Source organism: Hesperophylax consimilis, chromosome 1 (assembly GCF_061612785.1).
Source record: "Hesperophylax consimilis isolate HC1 chromosome 1, BYU_Hcon_1.0, whole genome shotgun sequence".
Taxonomy (NCBI): domain Eukaryota; kingdom Metazoa; phylum Arthropoda; class Insecta; order Trichoptera; family Limnephilidae; genus Hesperophylax; species Hesperophylax consimilis.
This window is the reverse complement of record NC_142836.1, coordinates 9,898,627-9,918,818: the sequence shown is the minus strand read 5'-3', so window position 1 is coordinate 9,918,818 and position 20,192 is coordinate 9,898,627. Positions and strand designations below refer to the sequence as shown.

The window sequence follows — 20,192 nt, the reverse complement described above, 5'->3', positions numbered from 1 at the left end:
ACAGCCTTATAAACTCTTTTATCGGGGTATGTTGTTTCATTGCAATTTCTGAAGTCTTTTTTAAATTATGTGTAAATACCGCACTAGAGTCTCAACTGCTCCCAACCATCTAGAGCCAGTGGGACCATGGAATCCCCAATTTTGGTGTATGTTGTGAGCAGTGGCGGTTTTTCAGTGGTCTTTCAACTGTGGGTTCAGAAATTCAAGAGAAGATAATATATATTTAATCAAAATGTATTTACTGTTGTTGTCGCTGTATACTGGAGAAAGCTCAACGCAATATTAACGATACTAGTGACTAAGACAATACGGCATTTACGAAAACATAAGTAATAGATACATTAAAATTTGTTCATTTTACTAGTAGATTTACAGATGCTGGAGAAATGCAGGAACAAGAAAACAAGAATGTACAAAAATTTACTACAACTACTATAGAATGTTATACCAAAACATAACAATTAACTTGCACCCTTATTGTGCCCAAAGACCGGCCGGCTGCGCCATCTGTCAATCTCCAGAAGTAACGTGGCATCAAACATCATGCTTCGCAGCGCACTAGGATAATGTTAATTTGTCATAAGTTTACGATAACACCGTCAGGGCGATTGTGATGTTTGGATTTTTTGTATGAAGCATTTCGTGCTGATTCTATAATGCATAAAATGGGAATACTGGGTTGGTCTTCTACCTCTTTTTTAATGTTAATACATAGCGTACTGTTTATAATGTGCCAATATTATTTTAATGCAAGTTTGTCTTAAATAAATAAATTTTATCATCTTTTTAATGGGGGTTCACCGCATAAGCGAAAACCGCCACTGGTTGTGAGACTGAGGGTAGTGGGGAGGGGAGGGAGTTGAAGAAGAGGAAACTAAGGGAATTGCATATTATTAGTATTTTAATCTGGCTATTGCAAATGTTATGTACCTTTAACTAAATAACTACCTAGGCAGAGAGGATGGAACCACACACTTCTTGCTTCTTAAAATTCATTTTATATTGTCTCATGATTCTATTGATTTGACTGTCATATTTTCCTGGAGCTTCCCTGATTCTTCGTCTATTAACTTGCCATGTTCGTTTTAGAAATTTCCCATTATTTATAAATTATAACCGTTTTCATATTAGGTAATAGGTACAAGATTGTCAAAATAACTTTGACAAAAATGGAGGGCGCTGCTTTAAAGGTGTGTTGAATTTTCATTTTGATGAAATATCATGGACCCCATGAAAGGATATGTATGACATGGAAAGTGTTGAGCATTATTTTATTCATACAAAGAGTCGCACAGGGTGATAAATACTTTCAGTATCACCTTGGAGAGAGTTGTGAAAAACCACCATTCAGAATCAAAACATACTTAATAATAATAATATTTGGATGATTTGTATAGCGCCGTTTTTGTGCAAAATCACCTCAAGGGTGTTCGGCTCGCTTTATAACATGGCTTTAGCCATATTTGGTGACCGTATGTGAATAACCAGATACTTCTCTATTCTTCTCTTCCTCATTTCCTAATACCGAAATAGCCGAAACTCTTTTAATAAGAGCTATATGAAATAATACAATTTATTTACAAAACAATAAGCCAAATTTTAACATCATTAAAGATACAAGAATTTTTTAACATTAATCTACACACGAGACCCAGAGGAAAATAACTTCCCTCAGGAGTTATCTTGTTATTCTCATCTTTAGAGATGCTGTGTGGTGGATCTTTAAGAGAAGATGAGGTTTTGAACACAGGTCTTGAAGAGACCCATGTTGTAGGAAGGGTGTAACACGAAGATCTTTCCACAGCTGAACCGATAAACTCAAGAACGACCCGTTCTCATGATATAAATAATATCAACCACATATTTAGAGTGTTTCCTGACTATGCACCGGTGCTGGAGGGATAAATGACGGTAGTTCCTCAGAGCATCTTCCATTTAAATACCGATATATCAAGGACTGAATTCACACCTGATACCTGTGCTCTAAAGATTGCAATCTGTTGGTTAAGTATTTTGCGGCTCCAGATCAGAGATGGCTGCCAAATTCAACAGTAGTTATATGTTAGTATTGGTGATGTATTCAAAGTATGTAGTGGTATGTACAAATCTACATACCTAAGTCCGTGGAAAGATATACCAAAAATAATATTTATTGGCTTACATCAAGCTATTAACTAAAGTTTTAAGGTTGTAAAATGTAGTATACTAATTTGAGGTGGAAATTCCATTCACTACTGTATACCTTATCGTCACTGTTAAAAAATCTACATTGTATTGACTGTAATCCAACTCCGAATGTCATTCCATTTCAGAGATAATGCGTTATGTCTTCCTTGTACAATGTGCGGGGAAATTAACTTAGATTTACCAAGAAATAATATCATTATACATAGTGAAAAGTGAAGGAGATCGTTCCTTTCGGACTCAAATTGGACTTCAAGCTACGTCACGAGCTTTCGAGCGGCATAAAGCGCTTTTTCCGAAAGGTGCCTGTTTGAGCGAACCTTGTTAAATATATTTTCTATGATCCTTGGGCGCTGCAATCGTTTAAATGGTTTTAAACAGCAACACCAAAATGAGATAATCAATAAATCATGAAAATAATAATACTCTGTGTGATCAAACGTTGTTTAGAAATTTCTGGTAATTCCTGAAAGGAGATGATTCTTTATCCATATTCATAGGGAATTTAATATCGAACTTGTTTTGTTAACACTTCCGAAAAAATTACATGCAAATGAGAAATATCTGTTATTATGATTGGCAACCAAACTTGCGCCATGTTGAACTACCTTTCTAATAGACATTTTTACGGCCAAGCTGTTTCAGAGAATTTAATCAATTCACCAAATTTAATTTCAAAGTTAATTCTGTAAAATTTCTGTTATTATTCCATTGTGGGGCAATTGTTTCACCAAACTAAATACATAGTAGTAAAAAATAATAACAGAACTTGAATAGAACTTTCACAGAACTTGAAAAGTAACTTTAAAATTTGATGGATTATTCAAATTCTGTGATTCAACTGCCCCTAAAATTTCATCCTTTTTTTCCAAGTTTTAGCTTTCATTTGTAATGCCAGATTAAAAAAAGATTACAAGAGATTATAATACTTTTGTGCACAGATTTCCCTGCAAAGCTATGTACCCACACTTGTTGATGCTTGATGGTTTTACGCTCATTCAGACATGTCTTAATGTGTACCTTCTCATTCAAAGCCTTTTTTGTTCGATATCAAGTGAACGGCTCGATGCGAAAAATATTCAATGGACGTAATTCTTGCTCGACGTTCGACCAAAATTTGCCATTCGGCTGAGCGTCTTGGTGGAATATGTTTTGTGTCTTGTGTCAAACTGCTTGAGCGTGTGGAAGCAACGACGAGCCAAACTGGTGGGCATGAATATATGTGTATACACAGCTTATTGATATTTCCAAAATAGGGACATTTAAAATTATATGCATGTAAACTCGGAGAAAAATATACTATTTTGCTGTCAACTTCTATTTAGTTCAGCCAGAAAATATCTCCATAAAGATAATCAATTCTTATATTGTTTATCAACTGATAGGTAACCAGTTATAAGCATGCCGTCCCATTGGATGTTAAGGGTAAGAAATCGACATAAACATTAATTCCATACAAGCCATAAAACTGTTATACATATCTCTAGTCAGAAGCCTAATCGAATACAACTCAGTAGTTTGGTTTTCCCTCTTAAACAAATCATATTAATAACATTGAGCAAATACAAAAATAAATTCTATGTTTCATAATTTTTAATTAAATTTCCCGCTAGAATACATAAATTATCCTTTCCTATTAAATAGTCTAAAAATTCATACATTAGAATACAGACTTAACTTTCTTATTTAAAATACGAAACTCTAAATTAAACTGTTTCGAACTCCTGCAACTTATAAACTTAAACATTAGAACAATAAGACACAATACTCTATTCCACCGCAGTGTGTAGAAGCGCAACCACATTGCTAATTCTTCGATACAGAGGTTTCACACTAAGGGAAATCAATACTTAGGTTATATTGATATGTTTAATGTTGACTTAGTGAATTTTGTGAATCATATTAAAAATCTGTTCCAACCCTATTCTTAAACCTTTGTTTATCTCCTTGTTAAACCATCTGATCACTGTATCTTTATAAAAAAAATATTTTTTATTTTTATTTCATGAATGCACATATTTTTTGTTTATTGTAATCTTATTTATATTATTTCTTCTATTTGTTCTAACTTATGCAACATGTCAAAATTATCCTACTTATACGTATGTAAAAGCCCTACGGGCGTAAAATGAATAAAAAATAAAATAAATCAACTGAAGACCCTTCCCAGAAAAGTAAAGTTCTCTACGGTTTGCAGCTTTTTTTGCGTTTTGTGCAGGGTCTTCGGTTTATGTCGATTCCTTACCCCTACTGACCCAATGGGATGACGGACTAAGGTAAATGCATGTATGTACATTAGGATATTTGTATTTGTATGGAGAATGTATAATTGTATTGGTTAATGGTTATCATAATGTTAAATCGTATATTAATGATTTTTTCTTAATTTTACTTTATTTTGACAGCCATACATACCTTAATATCTCTTGGAGGTTTTCTATAAAAAAATGAATGCTGCAGAAATTTGTTCAGGAGATTGATTAAATTAGAATCCATATAATTATTTGCTTTTTATTTTCAGATTTCTCCACAGAGAAATAAACGTACTTACATAATAATAAAAGTCTTCACAGAAGACAAAAGTTTATGATATTTACATTCTTGTAAATTAGAGTATTTATAATACACAGGTAAACTTAAGGCACTAACAAAATGTCTATAATCTATGGGATTTTTTTCAAAATTTCATCCCATAGTTGAATCACATGAACTTTCCCTAACAATAAATATTATAATATACACATCAGATAGTTTCTATAGAATTTCACAAGGCAGGCACATAATATGTTCATTGTGAACTCATCACACGCGAGACATATGTATCGGTCTACTATTGAATGTTCTCTTAGGCATAGTCAGGATCACTGGAATTACTTCAGCTCTGTACCCAGCAAGAGGCTTCTTTGGAGCCTTTGTGAATAAGGATCCCCAAATTCGACAGGTCTTCCCTGACCAAACCCACATGCCAGTCGTGACTCCCCCCGCCAAGGACAGGAACAATCTCAAAAGAGCTATTTCCACCCCTGAACCCGTAGAAGAAATCTGCGGACACCCAGATTGAAATTGGCACTCCAAGGCAGCCAGCAAGGAAATGGAGTGCCATTTAGTTTTATTGAATGATTCATATAAGCTACAAGCCAAGCAACCTAGCGATGGTATTATGTAGAGCAATCCGAAGACTATCAATCTTGACATCAATCGTTCCAGTTTTGACGTGGACCTTCCAACCATTTTCACAGCTTTTCTAACTTCAATCAGGGCAGCACCGCCAAGACAGGCCACAAGGCTGGCGGCAAATAATAAACTGGTGTGTGGAATCACGAGGAAAGGGACTGTCGCCGTATCGGCAACTTGGCAGAGCCCTGTCAGTTCATCCGCAGTAACCTTGCGAAGAACTAACGCCGCTACAGCAAACACTGCGGGCAAAGTCCAAGCTGCAACATGAAAGTACGAAGCAATATTTTCCAGTGCTTCTGTTGACCATTTCTTGGCGGCGCTCAGATACCACGACAGTGCAAGGTTGAGGAACCACACACTAGATGCCATGCTGAAATAGTACAATGTCAGGAACAGAAAGGTGCACGGGGCACTCTCTAGGCCATCCACAGCTACATAGCTATCTCTATCGTCGGTTGGTTCTGTGCAGCTCAATCTCCGGGATCCAAATGATCCTCTTACAATGTAGGCGATGGAGATAAAATTGTTACACATTGCCAGAAATATGATCGGTCTTTCAGGATACCGAAATCGAGTTGAATCTACGCAAAAAGTCAGCAAAGTGAAGAGTGTGGATAAGAAACAAAGCCAAGCCCAGCCAGTAAACCAAGCTTCCGCAAAATTCTTGTCCTCCATCCTGTAGTAGGCATCCTTTCCACACTTGGGTGCGCAGGTGAAGGTCAAAGAATCTCTGGACCTGGCGAAGTTAGGAGGGCACTGTGTCGGGTAGGTACCGTGTGCCAGTTTATCTCCAGAATTGCGAAAGTGGTTGGGAAAGTTTTCAATCCACTTCTTTGGGTTTCCTGAAGTCCAGCTTTCCTCTTCCTCTTCCTGCTTGTGCTGAGTTTCTGTGTTGTTGGGGATCTGCATGCACAGTTGGTGCTTATCAGAATCGTGGAAGCGAGAGCAATTGAAAAGCTGCGGCCAGTCAATGTTGAGGCTCTGCATGACGGGCAGGCAGTCGGAGCGGACCTGCTCGCACACGGAGCGGCAGCAAGAGATGGCTCCACTGACGTACTCCGAGCAGAGGGGGGCGAACACGGAGCACAGGAAGAAGCGGAGGTGAGTGGAACATCTGGCCTGAACGAGAGGCAAATACATCTGGAGCTGAAATCAACAAAAAATATAAATTAGTAAAAAGAAAAATAAATAATGAATTGGCAAGATCTCAGCTATTTAAGTAGGTAGGTACCAACTATAAAGCTTTTGGTATAGAACTTAATAAAATTAAGGGCGCATTTTTTCACATGGTGAATAAGGAATCATCTCGCAATGCAACAACTTTGGTGAGCGGGCTAGGGGGACAATTACCCTTTCTTCAGAAAGATTCCGCGGTGAAATAAGAGCTTTCAAAAGGAGCGCGACTTTTTCATCAAACGTTTAAAACGAGTTCCGAGAAATTTAAAGATTTATGTTGAGCAATGCGAGATGTGAAGGGCCAAGGGGCAGGGGGGCCAGGCCAGAGAGGGCAGGCGGTATGATAAGGACTTAAAGCAGGGTAAGTAGGTACGGTCCTGCTGAGCTAATCACAGTCAGTCCGGATAATTGCCCCTTAATGTCCAATGGCCTTAATTAAAACCAAGCAATCGGCCCTCTTTAAGACCTAAATGTATGCGCGAGTCATAAATTTTGTCAATTTTATCTGAAAGCACTCTGAGGTAAAAAATAATCTCCGATAATAACAAAAGTAGAGGGAAAAGACTTAAAAGCTTGTGCATGTTATTCGAGAACATTTTCAATTGTTTAACTAGCGAAGCTCGCTTTAAAAAACGTGTATGGTTAATTTAATTACAGGAAGATACGGCTGTTTAAATCTATCAGAGCGAAAATGAAAAAAATAACCGCACTTAAAAATGGAGATTTAAGCTAGAAAGAATTTTGGCGCCTCTTCGACAGGCAAACAGATAATTTGATCATTTCGGAGCCCGAATCGTGCAAACTGTAAACAAAGCAAGTCTGCGTATTTTCAGTTCGTCATTTCGCACCATTCCTCGAGACGCGGTGTTTATTTATTAATCAAGCGAGTCATTAATAACCATCAATAAACGGCTTTACTTTACAAACTGATACTATCTCTCAATTTTAGCATACCATAAACCTAGACTAAAATAAAATATTAAACAGCGAGCTCTGAAAAATAAGGAACATAAAACATAAACGGTACGATATTATTTCAATAAAATATGTTCAGTTATCCACGAGATGTCGCATCTACTACTATTCTCGATAAAACTTAGTTAAAATTTCAACTCAGAGTTACGATGAATCAAAATTTTCCAATGGTCCGTTGATTTGTGTTTATTTTGTTTGAAGTTGCCTTCGCTGGCGGGACAGTTTTTGGTTTTTTTCCCCTGGACGCTGACAGCCGGGACTTGGACGGATGCACGTCAAGAAGTCGGACGAAGGACATCGGAGGAGAAATAAAAACAGATGAATCTCGCGGGATCTTTTGTCTTCGGCTTGGTTGTTTATTTTCCGCTGGAATCCACGCCGTCTTTCTGCACACGAGGCCTGTATCTTCTCAGCGAAACGGGACTTCGTCCGACTTGCTGCATCGCGCATTTTGCATTTGAACAAATGAAAATGACAATCTTATTATTTTAAAAGAGCAATGTGCCTACATCAAAACAAAAACCCACTCATCGTGTGACTTCATACAATTAAATAGTGGACAAAAGTGATGGTCCAACGGAAATGCCTCCTAATTTCATGCGTTACCTATCTTAGGACGGGTTGTTTCGGACAATTAGAACAATTCATCAAATTTCAACGTTCATTTTCGGGTTCTGTTATTATATCATTGTAGGCTAGTCGCTTGACAGAACTGAAATAATAACAGAACTTGAAAAAACCTTTCACAGAATGTGAAAATTAACTTTGAAATTTGAAGAATTATCAAATTTTCCGAAACAACCCATACTTTATGTATGACTGATTTATCATAGTGTTGAATGAAATCATTAATTAGATAGATCTTAATATAAAGAAAAGCGTACGACATTGTATTAAGATTTTATTACTGAAAACATGGCGGTGTTCTCCTAAAATATTTGATGTTTCCAAAATACGCTTATTTTTTATTACTAGGATTTGGGGCAGTCGAAGATTGAAAGGCGTTGAGTTGTTGGTTTAGCTTTAATGTTTGTATTCTTTCATTTTTATAACAAGGAGCAGAGGCAATGATGCTTTTGAAGGACGGACAGAAAAAGTAAAGGACGGTTCCTAGAGGACAGTCAGTCCGAATTCCCGACAGAAACCGTAAAAAGCAGTTGAGCAGAGGAGGGTTCGTAATTTTTTGCCAGGGCTAATTCGAAATTTAGCGGTTGGTCTGCGACCGAATGTCGGACGTGAGAAACCTCAAAGGACATTGTCAAATGGTCCGACTATATAATTATGAAAGGAATAAGAACTCTTAATGACCGGGCCGGACTTTTTTTGCATTCGCCGACTGCCGCTAAATTATAATGGCGGATCTTTAAATTGACTATCATCATTGCTGGATAAACGTTGTCTCGACACAAGTACATAATATCTAACTGCACCGCAGCTAAACTAGGAATAACAATAACATATTTTAGATGATATTATCTAAAGCAGCAAAACTTCTAACGGACCTATCTGTAAGCGTTATAAAATTTTAAAAGATTTTTTTTTAAAATTTAAAATTTAACGCAACTATTTTATCTCACATTTAGCTTAGAGACAAATTTCAAACAAAACAAGACGTCATATTGGTTCGTTCGAGCTTTTCAATTTGTAATTAGAAAAAAAGTGTTGAAAACTCTGGCGAAGCCGGGTGGAAAGCTAGTAGGTATGGATTTGTGTTCATATTTTCTAGAAAGAGTCAGTTTTAAAGCAACGCATCTATAATAAAAATATAAGATCACTAAATGATAGTTTCAAAGAATTCAAAACACAATTAAAAAAATATACTGAAAACCTGAACCTGAATAAAAGAAAAACAAAAATTTTAAAAACAAAATAAAAATCTAAGAAACTAAACAAATAATACCTCATCCCATACACACAAGCAATTGCTTATTATGGGAGAACATTGAAAAATAATAAATATTAATCATATCATAATATCTTTTATCTTATTACTAGTGAAATATACAGGGTGTATCGGCACTAACCCGACAAACTTTAACCAGCTATTCATTAGCACATTTGGAGTAAAAAATGTTATGGGCACTTTGCTGTCCGGTAGCATTTTTTTTTCAATTAAAAACCAAAAAATTTAAAATTTCCACACTACATCACTGTCATTGGCATTGCGTTTCGTGTTCAACAGCTGTTATAAGCAAGTATGTCAAAAAGCGTCTTCGCTCTTTCGCACACACTAAATAATAATAGTTAAAAATGAGATGAATGGTGCCGTGCCATTTCGTTGTGATTGTAAAAGAGCGCCAATATAGGTACACACGTGCATTATTCAACGGAATTCGAATAAAATATTTGCCAGATGGGTTTTCAAACTTTGACAAAGGATAAAACAGTGGTGACATGTGGTGAAAATATGAATAATAAATTTTTTGTTAAAAAAAACGTTACCGGACAGCAAAGTGACCATAAGATTTTTTATTCCAAATATGCTAAGGAATCGCTGGTTAAAGATTGTCGGGTACGTGCCGATACACCCTATATATACTATATGTATGTATTATATTCATATGTCTGTGTGTATATCACAAATTGTAAATTTTTTTATTGAATAAAAAAAAAATAATAATGAAGTAAAAATAATAAAAGGCACGTCCCTATAGAACTGTGTAATAGTGAATAGGTGGAGCTCGGTGCAAGTTGAGTGTATTATATTGAGATAACATTGCCCCCGAGTCCCAGTCTAACCGCTGAATGGTTTCCAGATGGCAACGTACCCGGGAATAGATGTAAATCAACATCAAAAGAAGTGAATTCCATTAAAAAATACTTCAAACAAACCATGAAATTATATCGGGCGAAAAATACTCATTCGGATTGCTTTGAAGCTCGGTAGCTACCCATGGAACGCGCGTAAATAATATTTTATTTACATTTAGGCAGGTACCTACCTATAATATCTCAATTTTGATTGATGCTTAGTCTATAATTTTCCATTTTAATAGACAATAAAATTTTGTGGGTAGGTATCTAACTACTTCAGAAAAGATAAAACTAATAGGTATTCGGGCAACTCATGACAGTGGCATTTCAACACACTCTTGAAAAGCGATATAAAGACATGCAAAGTGATGAAAGAACTAGGATACGTTAGGTTAGGTTTAAACTGAAGTAAGATGTATATTCTTATTCTAAGGGTTTAAGGACAGTTTTGTTTACTTTACAACTTTACATCACTTTTCAAAAGTGTGTTGAATTGCCACTGTCCTGAGTTGCCATAGAACCAACGAATCATGATACTTTGGTAGGTACTCATAGCTTTGAGTCATCTATCATCATCGACGCCACCACCGATCACAACCCTTTCCTTTTGTGTTGATGGATCAAACTAGTTAGTCCTGGCGACGTTTTTTTATTAAATACAAAACTTTAATTTCTGACCTCGATGACTTCGATAAATAAATAAATTCGATTGCGCCGGTAGGTGCTGAGGCGCACTTCAGACGGTGAAATACCCCTCTGGTCGGGTTCGGTGTTTGTTTATTCGACAGAAAGCACACTGGGCACACAGAGCCAGCGGTGCCTGTGATGTCGGCCACTGCAGAAAAAAAGTGTATCGTAAACATTGCCGGTGACTGTACAAGGAGGGCCGGTGTTTGTATTGAATATTTTCCCAACCGAAGGCGCTACATTGAAAACATTTTAAAATGTTCAACTCTTTACATATTGATCTAAGAATCTTTAAACTGCGGATCAATGTTTCGGACAATATTGTCGCGATGCCAAGAGTCGTAGAAAAATGACGTTAAATCATCGAGTTAAAAAAAGCATTTTCTTTGACGACTAATTTATATATTGTAGTGAAGGTTTAAAAAAATCAGATATAATCTTTAAGTTGGTTGGATATAACATTTTAACAGGCAGAACATTCGGAAAGCGAAATGGCTGTCAAACTCATAAAATAATGTAAACAACCGGAAAGAAATAACAATTTCGAATGAATTATGAATCATATTGGTAGGGATGTAACAGTTTGTTTTCGAAAGCATATTTAGGACGAAATAAATTTGCGATAGTACCTATCTACATATTAAAAAAAAAATAGTTCAAAAAGACGCCGCACGACTAAATAAATCTGTCGCTGCAGATACAAATTTTAAGGCATCAAAATGAGAATACTTATTCTCCATATACGAGATATTTATCGTGATTGAGATAGGTAGGTACCCAAGCTTCGTAATGGCTCACTTATGACTAGAAATACAAGGAAAGTATAAAGTGCATGGTAACATTGGTACAGTCATATTATATTATTATTACCATGATCAACAATAAAAAGAACCGCAAGGTACCTCGGCGGTGAATGTTTTTGATCAAAAGATTCAAAGACTCGAGTGGGAATATTAAATGTAAATAAACCGTGCGCCGTGAAACATAACTACTACCTATGTATTATTTATTTAGCAAAGTGTATGGTTAATGGTATCATGCTGAGAGAGTGCAACACGACCCGCTCTGATACCAAACCTACCTGCACAGTAATACATCACTAGTAATAAGTATTTCTAGAGGGTATTTCGCTTGATATGGCAATATGAAATAAATATATCCATACATTATATCGGTATCTGTTCTGAACCACGTGTAAGAATCATCTTCATCTGGGCTCAGGTTGAAGCTTGATTTTATTTTATTTATTTATTGATTACCGACAGTTGTCTAATAATACGTAAAAAACAGGAATGATAGTGCTCCTATGAAAAATAGGACAAAACTATACACCGGAAAGATTATGTCAAGTCAAAGACCGAACATCATTTTGATCTTTATAGAAACATCGATATTAATATCATGAGTAATTGGTCGATGAACTTAAATAAAATATATAGGTATGATTAAAAGTTCAGGACAGAGAATGGTACGAATCCATCCTCCTATCCATAATCTGTAGAATGTTAATAAATTAAAAGCAATTAATTAAAGGGGGTGTTAGACAGGGTGAGTTGCAATAGAGAAGGTGTGTCATTAATACAATTAATTATTTAAAAAGACAAATGAGATCTTTCTAAAGAATAAGGGCTTTTATTTCGAATTCTTACATTTATAATGGTGTTAGAAACGTCTTAAATTAGCTTAGGTGTGACACGAATGGATCCCCTCTCATGGTTTATAAATAAGTGCAACGAATAGCATTTATGTTGCAGCGTTAATGATCTAACAAACGTTGCATGGCTTAATTATGTACGAGTAGACGTTGGATGTTGGCTTATTACAAGTAAAGGAGTGGTAAGCTTAAACCAGTTCGTTTTCTTTGGTAATGATATGCATATCATCTTCGACCATTGCTTTTTTAAAACATGAAATGTTATTAGTCGTCACTATTAAGGTAGCTTCGTTTGAAATTAAGCACATCATTCTCTACGATCAGTAAGATTACGCACTCAAAATGGAAATGAAATGAATTAAAATCCTGCTCGAGCTTATCTCCGATCAATTTGATTTTGTCAACATTATCAAGGCTTATCTTCGTATTGAGCAATTTGCTGAATCTGAAATCGATCGTGAGGAGATATGGAAGACAAAAGAAAAAAGATCAGAGAGGTTCAACCCAATCGTCGATAAATTCTCACAACGCAATGTGAATAACTCAAAAGGTGGCTTGTAAAGTGAAACAATGAACAGAAAGAAACCAAGGAAACGGTGAGGTTTATTAAATTTGAGAAGTAGTGTGTATTTCTCCTTTTATGCAAAGACCACACAACTTAATAAAAGTCTTGACCAAATGAGGACCAAAAGGAACAAAACACATACCTACCTAAATTCCTTTGAGGCTGGACTTTGCCGCACGATGAGATAAGGCTCTCCACCTTTTAGGGGCAAGTCCATTCAAGAATACAGCAAAAGCGAGTTGTGGAGGAAGTTATCAACTAATTACCTCAGGTGTGTGGTCGAGAGAGGTGTTTTAAATCAACCCTTTTACCTGGTTGCCGCTCCTCCTCTCGGTTCTTGTTCGAGCCAAGTATAAACGCAATTAGGAGACTAAAGGTGGGTTTAGCTCGGATAACCGGCTCGCTGCTTAATTACTAATTTTATCGACGGCTGGACGTGGATTGGTGGGTGCGATAGCGCAGTTTGATCGATCAAGTTTTTTTCTTCCAGCTTGATTATGGCAATAAGAGAGCCATATTAATTTTACCGCTTTTTAAAAGGAAATAAAACCGCGCATAAATTACAGACATTGAAAACAACTGTTTTCACATAATTATGTAGGCTATCGATATGGAGATAGAAAATATACAATCCATTACAACGACAGTGACCGTGGTTAGTGTCAGCCTCCAACCATTGGCGAATAATTTATTGCGAATAGCCAAGCAGTACGTAGATACTGCATATATTTAATAAAGTACCCACGTTAAAACTAGTAGATTGAAATATAACTTATAACTGTACAGTACACATGCACTTAAAATTATAAAAAAGATAAAATGAAGCACGCAATGAAATACGAGCTATTGCTGAGAGATGCATATATCTGTTTTATATTCCTCACATGCGCGTTATATTATGCAAATGCATGCACCTACTTTAAACACACCGACTGCGTTGTTTTTGCATGCGGTTTCAATAAATTCAGAATTGATAATGTTATTTTTTCGGCACTCCTTTTGATTAGGTATGCTCAGATGTCGGCGTTTTATTCGGTGGAAACCTGGGACGTAATGGCGGGATGGCGATTGCGGACGTTTAATTTCCGCTAATTGACTTTTTCGCATCGTGGAATGCGCTTGAGAGGTTTTAATGCCGGACTTGGAAATATAAATTTCTCGGCGCAACATGAAAAGTCACATTCAATATACAAAATGCAATAATTTTTATTATCGGGAAGTTAGAAGTTATTAAGAAATTAATTCAAATGAAGAAACGTCGTGGAGGTATACTCGTATTAAATATATAATAAACGACCGTATTTTATTATGACAAAAGTTTATTATTAATGAAAACTATAAAGCTGAAGGTAGGAGCTACCTGCTGACTTGGACATAAGTATTTCCGTTTGTGAATGGTTTATTGATGAACATAATCTGCATAAATTGCTTTCGTGTATAAAACATAAATAAGATGTATTGAATTTAAAAGATCCATTATTTAATCTAGTCATTGGTGTAGTATTTTTCAATTTTGAGGCGGGTTTGGATACCGCCGCCCCGGGAACTATTTATTGGATAACCAACACCTCTGCCATAGGTTACCCCAAGTTGATCCGTGCATCTTTGACTACACCGTAGTTACAACAGGCAGGTACTGCGTACAGAGAGGCAGTAAATTATTTAAAGATACAGTACAGGTATGGACTACAATATATTATACAACAATTGCGGCGCTGGTGATGGATAAAAGACGATCCACAAAGGCAGGTACCGACAAGAGGACATCGCTGACAAGAGGCTGACAGACAATGTTGTGGTGCACTGCTTGTTTATTTATTTTGGTATGTTGAATTGAATAAGTGTTATAGAATGTATAACTACCCTATGTGTTATCATATGTATACTTTGTTGATAATCTCTTTTCGTCACTTGAACACGTGGAGTAGATATGTTAGGAAGTTCGCGGTATATTCAGTTCTGACAAGTGGAAGACGCTTTCAGAAGGGAATGTGAGCTGTGTTCAGTAATTGGATTAAATTATCAAATTTTGCCACTTCCTTCAACATCTTCCTTCCACACATTAATTGGAAGTGTCATAGCCCCCTGGACCTAGGCAACGGTAAAATAGCACGTTCGGAATGAAGAACAAACCATAACACAGTCGGTAACATGCTCACAGGAGAACAGAAATGGTAGAAGGTACGGTGTACAGGCCCTGATGCTTCGACCAAATACATGCATACAGTACATACTGACACAGTGTACTGCTCAACTGCTCAGTGCCGGCACTTGACTAGAAACCTGAGTGGCCCAATCATCTTTATCCGAGTCGTAAATAATCTCAGGACGTCCAACGATACCGCAAGCCGGTCGGCAATCAGGAGTGGTCCCAGAACGAATGTCATCAGGAATGATAATATTATCAACTTATAAAAATATAATAATCATAGATATACAGTAAGAACTTGATGGTGTGAGAACCGTTGAACCCCAGACCGAAATAATTTCATTACAAATTTAAAAAAAAATGATGTAAGTACCCATTTATTGGACTTCGATTCGGGAACCGAATCTATGGTAGATCTGGAATCAAGACTCCCATGGACGAGTCACGGAGATTCGACATTATGTTTTATGAACTAAAAGCATTTCGATAGACAGTGTATGTCAATAATAATACGTATTATGATAATCGATAGATAGGGATTACAGTACAGTCACTTAGTTTTTATTTATTTATCTTGATAAAATTTGTAATCAAAGATTATAGAAGAACACAAGAAATTTGATGCGGGCGTGTTTCGTGATCCAAAAGTCTGGCCATTTGGGCCATAAATTTCAAATTTAGAAATACGCTCTCTCAGTACAAATTCAAAAAAATCCCTCTCTCGGGGATTGAAGTCAGTGGTAACCTATCTAGGTTACCATTCAAATGTACATGGAAAGCACCTCTATTTGAAGGTATTACTTATTCAAGTTTTGTCTTTAATAATCGAATATTACAATTTAAGATTTTACTCACTAAGTTATTCCAAAAATAAAATAATTTAATTATAAAATGCCCAAAAAATTGACAAACTTTTTTTTTATTTACTGAACTTGTAGATACGTAAAAATTAGAACGGTAAATAGGATAATATCAAGAAGATATTTATATATTTTTTTGTATTGAAATGAAATTAAAGAAGTTATTCAAAATATTTTGTATGTAATCTGATTTATTTTTGTAATTGATTCGTATGAATTGCTGGCCCATTCAGATTTGACAAGACTGAAGATACAAGACTATACCTAACCTAGAGACTATAATACACCTACACAGGTTCCGGAGTCGGAATATCAACTCTTATCTGCCGATAAAGACGTAATGATCCCCCCCCCCTACCCTGCCTATCAACGTCCCACGGATGGACATGACTCCATTATACCTTTAGCGGCCAAATCAATGAGCCATTATCGCACTAATCTGATTAACTTTAATACGTAATTGCCTGGGTTACTAATTAATTTGCTTATAAGCACACATACGAATATTATCTGGTAATTTATATTTTTGAAGGTATATTCTGTCCGACTAATTGCCCTGCTCGTGATGGGTATGAGATGTTTTAGGGCAAGGCTGCCCAACCCCAGGCCCGCAAACGAATTATAAGTGGCCCGCGTGAACCATTTAAAAAAAACCCGCCAATTTGAAAAAGTGTCGCGGGCCCGCGGTAAAACAAACAATGCAGCTTGCGCGCGGTCACCAGTGTTGCCAACGAAGGCGATTTATCGCTATTTAGACTACTCAGAACGAGAATCAGCGACGAAAAAATCAAACCTCTTGAACTTACTTTTTAAACAAAAATACACCGATTTTTGATATTTTTTGCGTCCGAAATGGAATCTTGTAGCCACCCCCCCCCCCATGGAATTCGAAAAATTGTTGTGGGGAATCACATATGATGTTTTTCTCAGCGAAGAAAACCCAACTGTTTGGCCCAACTGTTAAAAAGGTTGGGCAGCCTTGTTTTAGGGGAATCATCAATGCGAGTTTTCAATGTTTTTTAGTCGTTGATTAATAAACTCAACGTATCAGAACTTGATGCAAATGCAAAGCCAGGATGAGCTTAGATCGCTGATGGAGATAGAACTAATTGACTCAAATTAATTCGTCTGATTGGTTGCGATTTGTAACAAGTCTTAATTACTATCTATTACTTAAAATCTATAATATTTGATTGAAGGACATACATCGATGAAGCGATTGTGATTAATAAAACTAAAACCAGAAATACAAAGTAATGTTACACATATCTATAAAATAAAATTTAAAAAATCAACCCATATAAAACAAAGTTTTTTTGCTATTTTTTTTTAAGACAAATATTCCCGAATTACGAATAAGTTGACAATATCTCTTACTACCACTACAATCGTGATGGAGAACTTAGCCAGGCGAGGAACTCACGATGCCTGGGTGGGACCAAGACGCGATGCCAGCTCAGTTACTGACCGGTCGAATATTAATGATATTGTACCTACATTTATACCGGTGACATCTATTTTTATTAAAACATAGATGTATTTTTAAAAAAAATTTTGGTCTGAGGATTGAACCTTTCTCCCCAGGGAATCACTAAAATAAGTGAACCATACTACTCGTATCACTTGAGCCAAATCCTAAATGGATGGTATCGAGATTTATTTCGAATTTTTATAATGACATCTAATTTCACCCGTGACACCAAAAATTGGTAGAATGCATAGTCATCGACATAGAAACTGTCTGCCGAGTTTCAGCTGGATCGGATGTCGGGAAGTGGATCAATTTCCACATCCGAGTTTCCACTTCTTTCGTTCATTAATTCATTCAGGAAAATAAAAAAGAAATGTAAATAGATGTAATAAAAAAATTAACATTATGTATGAGCTACGAGTATAATAATTGGCGAAGAAAAGTATCTTGCCTGTCCGTTACGCAGAGGTGGCGGATCTATTTAACTGCACGGAAGGTAGGTACAAGAAGGCTATAATATATTTTCAATCAATATTAATTAAAAAAGTCTATTTATATGTTTTGTATTCACTGACTTGTATCTCTTACTTTTATATTTTTCTAGAGCTTGTATTAATTTTATACTTTAAGATGTCATTGTACCATCGGAGCTTAATGCTAAATCACTATTTTAATTAATCTTTAGAGCGAATTGATTTACATCGTGAATACCAAAAATATGCTTTATATAAATTGAAGGTTTTCCTATCGTTTCGCTTGAGTAGAATACGAATAAAAAATAAATTACTCAAGAAAAAATGAAAATGTAAACTACAAAAATATTATTTTTTTATAGAAATGTATGAACGCATAAAGTAAACAACTCCAAAAAATTCAGTATTATAGCTAAGATTATCTTTGACAGTTTCAATTAATTAACTTTTTTGCTTTCTTATAAAATTATTTACAAAATAAATAAAAACTAGTTTTGTGCTTGAAATCGAACATTTCGAGACTCCGTTTGTCAAGCGATTTTAATGCCTATTACCTACAATATAAGGTATACCAAGAATATACACATTTTTGGCTTGTAGCTTCCTCTTAATAGTTTTTTTTTACAATTCTTTTTAGTGTTTTTATACAAACATAATTTTTAATATACAATTATTGTTTATGATATATTTATACCGTTGATATTAAATAAATAACGAATAATAGAGGTTATTATTTTTTAGAATTAATAATCCAGTAATAATAATATGTCATATCTCTGTCCCTGTCGGAAATATAACAACGTAATAACCGCTTTTATGATGCAGTGAAAACTTAGGCCATAATAACCGTATATCGCCAATAAACTGGAGTTGGAGCGTTTTGCCGACAATACGTTCCGGGGAGCCATAAATAATAAAGCCATCCGAGATACGAGTGGAAGGGAGATGGCGCCACGGGCGGGGGAAGAGAAGGAACGCTTCGGCAAACGCCTAATTGTAGGGAAATTTCCTGGGATATATATCATAAACATTTAAAGTTTGCACAATAACAAATTTGTGGTGATAAAACTTCTTTTACGAGGGTTTAAAAAATAAAAGTATGTCTGGGTTAGGTAGAGTGAATTAAAACCAGGTACCTAAACAGTTTTGGGTACCTCAGTGTTATTAAAATTTTGAGCGATTCGCAATAATTAGACATGCCTTCCACATATTTTGAGCGATGCGCAATAATTAGATATGCCTTCCACATATTTTGAGCGATGCGCAATAATTAGACATGCCTTCCACATATTTTGAGCGATGCGCAATAATTAGACATGCCTTCCACATATTTTGAGCGATGCGCAATAATTAGACATGCCTTCCACATATTTTCCAATAGATCTATTTGAATTTCGATTTTGTTTTCTTGATGGAATAAATGAATGAGTGGAACCTTAGAAGTGGAAAATTAACACACTTCCCGACATCCGAAACTAGGCAGATACGCACGTTGTCGATGACAATGCATTATATTATCTTTTGTGGCACTCACATTATACACTCACTTATGAACAAACACATTTTTATACAAATTTAGGAAATAAATGTAGGTACTATCCAATTATAATTTGGCTTAGATGTAGCGTTGTTGACTCTAGTACTATACTCTAGTAGTAGTCTCTGAGGAGAGGTTCAACCCTCAGTGAAACCATTTTATTTTAAGTTTTAAAAGACATTTTATTTATTTATTCACGAATATTAATAAATATACATTATTTATTGTAAATAACTGAATTGCTTCATTAACAACATTTTATATTTGTTTAAAGATAAATTGAAGATGTCCACTGACGTGGTGTAATTGTGTCCCTCCATTAGTATTCTGGGCAAAGAGGAAAACATATGGTAGTTAGTCCCAGAATTTCTGTACGGAAATAAATCCTGACTTCTAGTATTACGTTGTGGAATCCGGAAGCTTAACAATTCTAGCAATACCGGATTATCAACAAAAATTTGAAAGTTCACAGCAATTAAGAGCCAATCCAAGGGGGGACGGTTAAATCATTCAAACCAGAATACGAAGAC

The 20,192-nt window shown here is 35.8% G+C and overlaps 1 protein-coding gene across 1 annotated transcript in view; it reads right to left on the bottom strand.

Annotated features, from left to right (window-relative positions):
• Positions 1-4,696: 4,696 nt before the first annotated feature.
• Positions 4,697-20,192, bottom strand: part of LOC149426247 (frizzled-10-A-like) — a 31,592-nt gene continuing 16,096 nt past the window's right edge. The window contains exon 2 of the mRNA XM_089636223.1: positions 4,697-6,507. Coding sequence (XP_089492349.1) covers positions 4,987-6,507 — 1,521 coding nt within the window. The 3' untranslated portion in view covers positions 4,697-4,986. The remainder of the gene's footprint in view (positions 6,508-20,192) is intronic.